This window comes from Contarinia nasturtii, unplaced genomic scaffold (genome assembly GCF_009176525.2).
Source record: "Contarinia nasturtii isolate CC-2019 unplaced genomic scaffold, AAFC_CNas_1.1 Cnas_scaffold_4084, whole genome shotgun sequence".
NCBI lineage: Eukaryota > Metazoa > Arthropoda > Insecta > Diptera > Cecidomyiidae > Contarinia > Contarinia nasturtii.
Window position 1 is genome coordinate 647,589 of NW_022201380.1, and position 10,347 is coordinate 657,935.

General features: G+C 34.1%; 2 protein-coding genes across 2 annotated transcripts; one reads left to right on the top strand and one right to left on the bottom strand.

Annotated features, from left to right (window-relative positions):
• Positions 1–32: 32 nt before the first annotated feature.
• Positions 33–2,005, bottom strand: LOC116350399. The gene is made up of 6 exons (XM_031782189.1): positions 1,903–2,005; positions 1,757–1,822; positions 1,484–1,591; positions 1,255–1,299; positions 1,118–1,138; positions 33–743 (listed from the first exon to the last, which is right to left on the bottom strand). Exons 1-6 carry the CDS (start codon positions 1,958–1,960, stop codon positions 730–732), a joined length of 312 nt encoding a protein of 103 aa, XP_031638049.1. The 5' UTR covers positions 1,961–2,005; the 3' UTR covers positions 33–729.
• Positions 2,006–5,213: 3,208 nt separating this feature from the next.
• LOC116350318 (heat shock protein 83-like) lies at positions 5,214–8,529 on the top strand. Its single transcript, XM_031782073.1, has 5 exons — positions 5,214–5,363; positions 5,829–5,972; positions 6,175–6,422; positions 6,480–6,856; positions 6,952–8,529. The coding sequence occupies exons 2-5, from the start codon at positions 5,829–5,831 to the stop codon at positions 8,376–8,378; spliced, it is 2,196 nt and encodes a 731-aa protein (XP_031637933.1). The 5' UTR covers positions 5,214–5,363; the 3' UTR covers positions 8,379–8,529.
• The last annotated feature ends 1,818 nt before the right edge of the window (positions 8,530–10,347 follow it).

Sequence of the window (10,347 nt, forward strand, 5' to 3'; positions counted from 1 at the left end):
TGATGACTTAATTACTTTTTATTGGTTCGAAAAAACGCTCATTGGTGCTCACAGAAAAAAGCGGCTATTTTGAACCCAGAAATCGGTTTAAATCACAGCGGAATGATTAGGTAGCTTACTTATCAAACACCCTAGTAAATTGAGAAATGTCGATTGTGATCATAGTTATCTACGGTTAACTATAAGTATATGAAATTGATTTTTGTCAACTATGTTGACTATAATCTTTTTTAGTTAACTCTGAAACATAACCAACTATATTCGATTTCAATCATCTATTGGAAAATGAAATTTATCAACTGTAAAATTGATTTAGCTCCCCAAGCACTCAATTTGCACTGTTGACCCGTGGCATTCGCACCGTGCGTATGCAAATACACTGCTTTCTTCGTATCTCGCTCTGAATTCTGTTTCGTGTTTCCTTAGCTGACGCACGGTGCAAATTCCCCGAGCGAACAGTGCAATTTGAGTGCTTGGGTCATGATTATTTATTATACGAAATTTTTTATTTATTAAACACATCCAAAAGCTGGCTGAACCAGAATGAATCAGAAGGATTCATGAAAGAAAAACTGCTCTGATTGCAACCAGATAATCTTATCTATTATTTTTAATCAAAAAACGGAATGTGAAAGAATTGGCCAAATTTCAAAAAGCTGTTGTCTTCATTCCCGCTTTTCTTGTTATTGGCAAGGCCATTGATCTTCTTTGCTTTTTTAACCTAATTTGTTAACCTGCTTTATCTGCATTCGTAGTTGAATTTCAAAAAAGAAAGCATTATTTTAATTGAAATGAAAACGGGAAAAACGGAACATCTTCAGTTGAGTCTTAGTTATTGCCTTTAGTGCAATTTGTGAAACCTTAAATTTCATTTTCATGTCGAATTTGACTATTTTAATTGAACGATTCAAGTGAAATTGATGATTGATAGCTTTCTCGTTGATTTCATCGAACATTTTTCGATCGTCTTCTATCAGATGAAATCAACAAGCACGTACCAAATGATCTGGCTTGATATCACACAAATATCTTGTGAAATATAGCAAATGGTCTTCAACTGAATGATGCAATAATAACAAAAGTACTGAAAACATTATTAAAAACCTGTCAAATTTACCTCTACTCTGATCTCCTTTTTCTGAAAAGAGAATCCATCGAAGTTAATTCAACATTTTCATTAAATTGATTCTTTTTTTGTAAAATAAAAACTCATTTAGCAGTTTACAAAGCTCTTTAAGCTCTTCTTCTACTTACTCATAGCAGCAATTTTACTATCGGTTGTGCATTTCTCATTATCACCTGTAGAACGTTTACAAAAAAAGTCCATCAAAATATTTTGTAATTTGTTAAATCGAAGTTTCTATATAGATTTGAAATTCAATCATTCAAACAAATTTAGAAACAAAGTGAATATTGTTTTATTTAATTTTATGCAGATATATTTAGGTTAAAGGGAAAATTAAAAATACAGTTAGAAATATACCTGTGTAGCCTGGAGGGCATTGACAATTGGGGTACACGCCTACCTCTGGTGGTTGACAAGTCGGTGCTGGTGTTGTCGTTGGCGAGTAGCAGTTTGGATTTACGATGGCTGCAGAATGTTTACAAAAAAAAAATCCATCAAAATATTTTGTAATTTGTTAGATTGAAGTTTTTTTATAGATTTGAAATTCAAATAAATTTGGAAACAAAGTGAATATTGAATTATTTAATTTTATGCCATAGGCATGGTATGAAATATTTTATTGTGCCATACCTTTAAGTAAGCCGCCAAATAAACCAAGCGCGCCACCACTTATTTCGCTGGTATCTGTGTCGGTAACTGGGCGCAGTGGGCAAAATTCATTATCAAAATATGATATATTTAGATTAGATATATTAAAAATATAGTTAAAAATACACCTGGAGAAGCGACACAAACTCCAACGGTTAGAAGTGCAACGAATAATAAGAATTTCATTTTGATTTCGAATTTGACTGTTTCAACTGAATGATTCAAGTGAAATTGAAAATGTGATAACTTTCTCTTTGATTGCAGCGTCTTTTATACGAATTTTATCGAAAACGAAAACCATATGAAGATATGGACTGATGCAGCTCAAAAGCAAACAAATGTGTATCAAAATGAATTGCTGTCTCGAAGTCCAATTTCGGAGATAGCATTTGGTCTGTACAAATAATTTGCAATGATTCAATACGATTTTCTGCGATGGGTTATTTGGATTGTTTTTCTCCATGTCTCGAGGAGAGGCATAAAAACGTGGAAAAAACCATTTGTTCAAATGAAAGTAAGTATCGTGGGGAACGAATGAAGATTTGCATCATGACGCATTTGCACTGGATTTATTTTTGACCAGTTTTTTGACCTTCATCAATAAACATTAAACAAGAGTATCTTTGACGATCAGTTAACTTTATTGTTGAATTTTTGACAACCAAACGTTATAAGATAACGAATTTCTATATTTATCAGAGCAATTCGATTCCATGAATTTTTGTTGTTGTGTTTCTCTTTTGTTTTTACAAAAACATTCTCGGAACGATCATGAATTACTTCAATCTTTCTGCTTTGATTAGTCGAATCGAGTCGAATCTATAGAAGTAATGATGGGCTATTGTGCGTCGTTATAAATTTTTAACACTCGACTCGTAATCATCTTAATGAATTTATAATGTAAAAACCTAAAAGATGTGCATTAACTTTTCGACGTTCACAATCAAAGTCAAATATAAGAAATGAAAAAATGCTTACTTTGAATTGTGAATAATTTAATTTATTTTCGACTTTTGTAAATTAAATTGAAACTTAAACATCTCGACAGTTACAAATCAGATCAGGCGTTGCGTTTATATTTCGCATTTGCGTTGACAGTCCCCGATACAATATCGATAGTAAAAATAGAAAAAATGCAAAAAAAACATAAGATTAAGATAACCATGACCGTCATTGTGGAGAGGTTCTCTGATTGAAGTCAGTTTTCCAATATTTGATTATTTTTGAACGACGTATGCGGTTCCGATGTTGTTATCAATGTGAAGACTCCCAATAATATTGTCAATAAATCCGTGTTTTTATTTCCGGATGCTGGGGAAATTGTTTCTGACATTACTTGATTAGTTTTCAGCGGCACTGGCGCTATCTTTGTAATGCCGACTCTTGTCAAGCCGTCTGGCATTTTCGGTACTGTTTGCCAACGCGATAAATAATTCATTTTGAGATCGGCGTCGGATACCATTTCCATGGGCACTTGGTAATGCACTTTTCACTTTCACCAAATTTCTGGACGATTCTATTTGATGTTACGAAGTTCGGAATGAAACGTCGCAACGCCGCTATGCAACATTCTGCCGATAAATTGCTTACGAACAAAACAGAACAAATAATTTCAACCATTTTATCCAATACTGTCTTAATCAAATTAACTACTGAGAGCACAAAACACAATGATTCTTGAAGCGTTCGTTGCAGGCATTTATATTAATTTGAAGTGGAAGAGATGATGTGGTTTTTTTATTTTGCTGGAAATATTCGATGAAAAAATATTTTTCATCGAAACAATAACCAGATTTGAGCACATTAAAATGGGACATCTACTCCTTCTTCGATTCCCTCATGTGAATATGCATGAATTTATTTTAGTTTCATTCTCTGAGATGGTTAAATGAAAACTAATCAGAAAAAATAACATTTAAACATCTTTCTACAAAACCACAGATGTATAAATAAATTATACTACCAAGCGGTATATTTTGCAGATCCAGCGATATATAAGTATTTTTATAACCGAGTTTCTTCATCTATTTTACTCACATGAGTGTTGTATTCTTAGGCTCACTGTCATTAGTTCCACATATGATGGATTTATCAGTTAAACTAAGCTTGCGAAAATAGATGAATGGTAAGTCCGTTGGATCTGCATCCGTGAAAAAATCTTACCGTCACTGTGGCTACTTTCACGGAGAAAATAAATATACCCGTATCCATGGAAATATGTAAATATAACCGATTCGACCGTAGTTCCACGGATTTGTATCAGTCTGTCCCAGTTTTTCATGCTGTTTATACCTAATTCTGGCTCCAGTGGTGATCGCAAATCATACATCCTTTAAAAAAGAAAATAAAATCACAAAATGAACAAAGTCATATTGAGAAGATGTTTGGCTTTACGATCAATGAGAAATAGTTTGGATGAAAATTGAAGGAACGAACTACATACGAACGAGGATACACAAGTGAAGTCATGAATCATGAATAAACAGAGAGTAAACAATTTAAACCCGGTTAAAATGTGCAGATACTCACCAGCAGAGACACATTTGCTCAAATCTCAAAACATGCATTGAAAAGTGATACTATCAGTCAGTTGCGACAGATAAACTAGATAACAACTACTAGTACTTTAAATGTATTATTTCGTTATCTTTCAAAAAGTTAAGAATTCAATTTGGAGCATTTCTTGTACTCGTATTTATTAGCATTGCTAATTAAGCAATATTTATGCATCAGAGTTCTCAGATTTGAGATCAACCATGACATTTTTAATGAACAAATTACCATATAATAATTTGTGCATCTAAGCACTCTGCACCGAGTGTGAAGAGATAACAGCCAAATGTGTTTCATTCTTCTTTACAAAATCTTCAAAAGATCGTTTTATTTTTCAAGATAAAAATCATACAGACACTTATTTGCACTAAAAAAAAATTCTATGTCATTTTCATGTTCAATTGTCGTGATCCACGTTAACCGAAGCTTTTATTGCAATATCAATAACTTTTAAATGTGATTCTAGATTGTTCTCGACGTTTTGTATTGTAGCAATACGTTAATTTTTTAAGAAAAACAATTCTTTTTTGACAAAACACACGAAACTCTTATCAAAATCTCGAAATTTATACTACGAGCGAGCAGTAAAACAGAATTACCGAAATTAAACCATCGCAACAACAGAGTACAGCCAAAATAAATTCGACGATAAGCTCAAATATACGGGTTTGTGATTTCTTCACCTTCTATCATATCTATTCATGCAGTCATTCATTCTATTAGCATAATAAAACTCAGACTGTTTGAATGGTTACGTATAAAACACGATAACACGAATCATGAATATTTTTATTTCCAGAAAATTCACGAAGTTTCGTTTCGAAATCTGATTTTGTATATAAACGGTGGCCGTTATCTATGGAGAAGTATATTGAATTAAACAAGTGAAGTGAACAAGTGTGCTATAACCAATAACACACCAAATACAACAAAGTTGCAATATTTCTGCTGAATAGATCAACGATTTTCTGTGCGATTTTTTTAAAAAACAAAATTACAAAAATCCAAGTATCAAAATTACTATAAAGTTCTCAAGGTGTGTATTGAAATGTATGATTTTATTTTCATAAAAAGTAATGAAATATTGGACGTGGTATTTCATTGATAAAATTAAAAATTTCTTTTCCATAATATATGTTTTTATAAGCTTGAATATGAAACGTAATTTTCTCAATAATTTTAATGAGAAAAAAAGGGAATTTCGGGGAAAATTCTATTTTTTATCATTATTAGTTCCTATTTGGTGTGTGGAAACCCGCGTCATAGAAGAGTTCGAAAATACTCTCCTTACTTTACAGTTTTCCGTGCATAACGAAGAAAAAATCTAGAACTGTGCATTTATGAATAAAAATCGTCGCAATCTAGAGAGTTTTGGAGTTTTCTCATTGAAAATAATTCATAGAAATTCTTTAAAAAAAAAAAATTCGGAGAAATTTTACAATTTTTCTGCGAACTGAATAACTAATTGGGCTTTTTTATTTTTCCTTCGCCTCATTTATAGATGACTGAAAACACTGAAAATACTGAAGCTGTAGAAACTTTCGCTTTTCAAGCTGAAATTGCTCAGCTTATGTCATTGATCATCAACACCTTCTACTCGAACAAAGACACATTCCTCCGTGAATTGATCTCAAATTCATCTGATGTAAGTATTTTTTCAGTTTTTTTAGTAAATCTTCGATTTTTTTTTCCCAATTTCAATTTTTTCTTCATTCGTTCCTCGGCAAATGATTGTTTTTCATTAGAATTTTTCTTTCAATTTTACTTTCTCACTCACTCAGTGCGGGAAGTGTGTTTTGATTGATTTATTTTATCAAATTTATTAATCGTTCTGCAACTTTTCATAGGCTCTGGACAAAATCCGTTATCAAGCAATTACCGATCCATCGCAATTGGACACCGGCAAGGAACTTTATATTAAAATTATTCCAAACCGAGTTGAGCGTACACTCACCATCATCGATACCGGTATCGGTATGACCAAAGCCGACTTAGTCAACAATTTGGGTACAATTGCCAAATCCGGAACGAAAGCATTCATGGAAGCGATGAAAGATGGTGGTGACATTACAATGATTGGGCAATTTGGTGTCGGGTAAGGAATTTATTATTGATGTATATAGTGCGGTATCTAATCGAATTCGTACAATAGTTTCTACTCAGCCTACTTGGTTGCCGATAAAGTAACCGTCACATCAAAACACAATGACGATGAGCAGTACGTTTGGGAATCATCGGCCGGTGGTTCATTCACAATTCGTCAAGATGACAGTGAACCAATGGAACGCGGTACGAAGGTCGTTTTGCACATCAAAGACGATCAAATCGATTATACAGACGTGGAAAAAATCCGAAATGTCGTTAAAAAACATTCGCAATTCATTCAATTTCCAATAAAATTGTTAGTTGAAAAAGAACGTGACGAGGAAGTAAAAGAAGATGAAGACGACAAGAAGGACGGAGATGATAAGGAAGAAGAGGAGGAAAAGGAAGAACCAAAGATTGTAGATATCACCGATTGTGATGATGGTATGTAAAACCGACCTTTTTTGAATTCAACAGTTAACGAACACCAAACAAATTCTTCGACCCGAAATAATAATTATTTTTCGTTCATTTAATAGACGATGACAAGAATGAGAAGAAAAAGAAGACAATCAAGGTGAAATACCTTGAAGACGAAGAATTGAATAAGACAAAACCAATTTGGACCCGTAACCCCAACGATATAACCAAAGAGGAATACACCGATTTCTACAAATCGCTGACCAGCGACTGGCAAGATCAATTCGCTGTGAAACATTTCTCGGTTGAAGGTCAACTTGAATTCCGTGCATTATTGTATGTACCGCGTAAGGCACCCCTTCAAGACTGGGAAGAGAAAAAGAGATTCAACAACATCAAATTATATGTACGTCGTGTGTTTATCATGGACAATTGCGATGCTTTGATTCCAGAATATCTAAATTTCGTTCGTGGTATCGTCGATTCTGAAGATTTGCCGTTGAACATTTCCCGTGAAATGTTGCAACAAAACAAAGTCCTCAAAGTTATTCGCAAGAATCTCATCAAAAAGTGCTTCGAAATGTTCGATGAATTGGCAGAAGACAAAGAAGTTTATAAGAAATTTTACGAGCAATATAGTAAGAACATCAAATTCGCAGTTCATGAAGACAGTCAAAATCGTGCCAAATTGTCCGAATTCATGCGTTTCTACACATCAGCATCGGGCGACGAGTACTGTTCGTTGGACGATTACGTTGGCCGCATGAAGGAAAATCAAAAGCACATTTACTGCATCAGCGGTGAAAGCCGTCAATATGTCGAAAATTCAGCGTTTGTTGAACGTCTCGTGAATCGTGGTTTTGAAGTGGTTTATATGACTGAACCCGTTGACGAGTATGTGATTCAACAACTAAAAGAATTTAAAGGCAAGCGCTTGGTTACAGTTGACAAGGAAACTTTCGAATTGCCAGACGAAGAAGATGAAAAGAAGAAACACGAAGCCGACAAAGTTAAATTCGAAGAGCTGTGCAAAGCAATCAAATCGATTTTGGGTGATAAAATCGAGAAAGTTGTTGTTTCACGTCGTTTGGTCAAATCGCCATGCTGCATCGTTACAGCCCATTATGGGTGGTCGGCCAATATGGAACGGATCATGAAAGCTCAAGCTTTCCGGGATCCAACCTCCATTGGATACATGGCTGCCAAGAAACATTTGGAAATCAATCCAGACCATAAAATCATCGAAACATTGCGCCAAAAAGTCGAAGTCAACAAGAACGATAAAACAGTCAAAGATCTGGTCACTCTGCTATGCGAGTGCTCTTTACTTTCATCCGGATTTTCATTGCCTGAACCACAAGTTACCACTGAACGTATTTATCGTATGATCCAAATGGGTCTTGGCTTCGACGATGATGAACCGGCGGCTGAAGAAGAAGTGACACCATCCACCGGTGGTGATGCATCACCACCATCCACCGATAGTGCACCACAACCACTTGTTGATGATTCAGCAGATACCGCACACATGGAAGAAATCGATTAAATCAATAGAAACTGTTTTAGTTCATAAAATTGTCAGCTTCAAAAATATATTTACTTCAAAATTGTACTGAAAAAGTGAACTTTTTTGATTCACCGACCTATTTTCTCTAATAAATATTTGGTTTCAATTTTTTTTTATTTATAAAAAGAAACGTTGTTTATTATATATTTTTTGAATTATTGTACCGTTATTATACGTCGTTGGCATACAACTGTGTTAATAGATTTTCTCTAGAGTGTTTCTCATTAGTTTTCCGCACACACCTAGTGTGTAAGGTAAAGTATTGGAATCGGTCGAAAAATTAACACCCTCAAAAAATATGTTTTCTGGGTGTTTTAGGAGCCAGGGAACACGAATCTAGCATTTTTTCGATGTCCGAATGTATGTGTGTGGTACCCTGTACCCTGTGCGCTGTACACTGTACGCAAAAATTTGTTACGATAACTTTCAAACAAGAAAAATCCATTAGATTTTGAGCGACTTTGGTTGATAGAGTGACGTGTCATGTCTGGTGTGATGCACATGGCCATCCATGGGAAAAATTCAATTTTTCTTCCAAAAGTGATATTTAATGTATTCTTAAACACTCAAAAATATGTATTGGGGGTTTTTTTTGGTACGATTCTCTCTTTTCACTAACGCATCTATTAGTGACATTAGAAAGATCATCTCCAGTCGATGGATTGAAATACAACAATATACAACACTTACACAGGAAATTTTCATGGAAATGTTTGATTTTTGTACTACAAACAGTTTTTTCTCCTTTGGAAACGTACATTATAAACAAGTGTTTGGCACTCCTATGGGAAGCTCTATTAGCTGTATAATTGCGGAGATATTGATGGATTGGGTATTGGACCAGGCTATTGATAAAGTGATCAAGAAATATGTGGATGATATTTGGTTGGTGTTACCTGAACGGTTGGCTAACAACATTTTGGATGTATTTAATAGTATTTGCAAATCTATTCAGTTTACAATGGAAAGTGAACATAATGGACAATTGCCGTTCCTAGACACACTAACAATACATAATCTTGACGGCAGCATTTCCACTGAATGGTACATTAAACCTATTGCTAGTGGCAGAGTACTCAACTTTAATTCATTTCATCCCTTAAGCAACAAAATCAGCACAGCAGTTGGCTTGGTTGATAGGGTTTGTAAACTATGCTCAAATAAAACTCAACAGGAATTGAAGGATGTTATTTTCCCAATTCTATCACGTAATAATTATCCTAGGCCATTGATTAATAGACTTTTCAACAAATATAATACTAATAACAATAGGACTACCACAACAAATGCTACGCCTGTGATGACAAGTAGTAATATTACACAATTCTACTCATTGGAGTATATCAGTGGCATTTCCGAACATATTTCTAAACTTATTAGCACGTATATGGATTGTCGTATTTCGTTTCATACATCTAAAAAAGTTGCTGCTCTGTTCTCGAATGTTAAAGACAAGATTCGGATTAGATCACAAAGTAAATTAATTTATGCTATAAAATGTATGAACTGTCGTGATAATGAATACATAGGGAATACAGCTCAATGGTTGAGTAAGAGATTGAGACAGCATGAATTAACAGTAGTCAGCATGAATTAACGATATAAACGATTTGATTTTGATAACGCTAAAGTCTTAGCCAAATGTAATAATGTGTCTAAGAGATTCTATATGGAAGAACTGTATATAAAAAATTCTAAAAATTGTGTCAATATAAGAAGTATGGAATCTAATAACGTTAGCGTAATGTATGATCCAATTTTTTACTTTTCCGCACACATAGTGTAAGGTGAAAAGTATTGTAATCGGTCAAAATTTTGAAAACTTCAGAAACATGTTTTCTGGACGTTTCTGAGGTCAGAGAACCCGAATTAGGCCGTTTTGAGCATTGTTTATGTTAATCTGTACGTCGTACGTTGTACGTCGTACGTTGTACGTCGTACGTTGTAC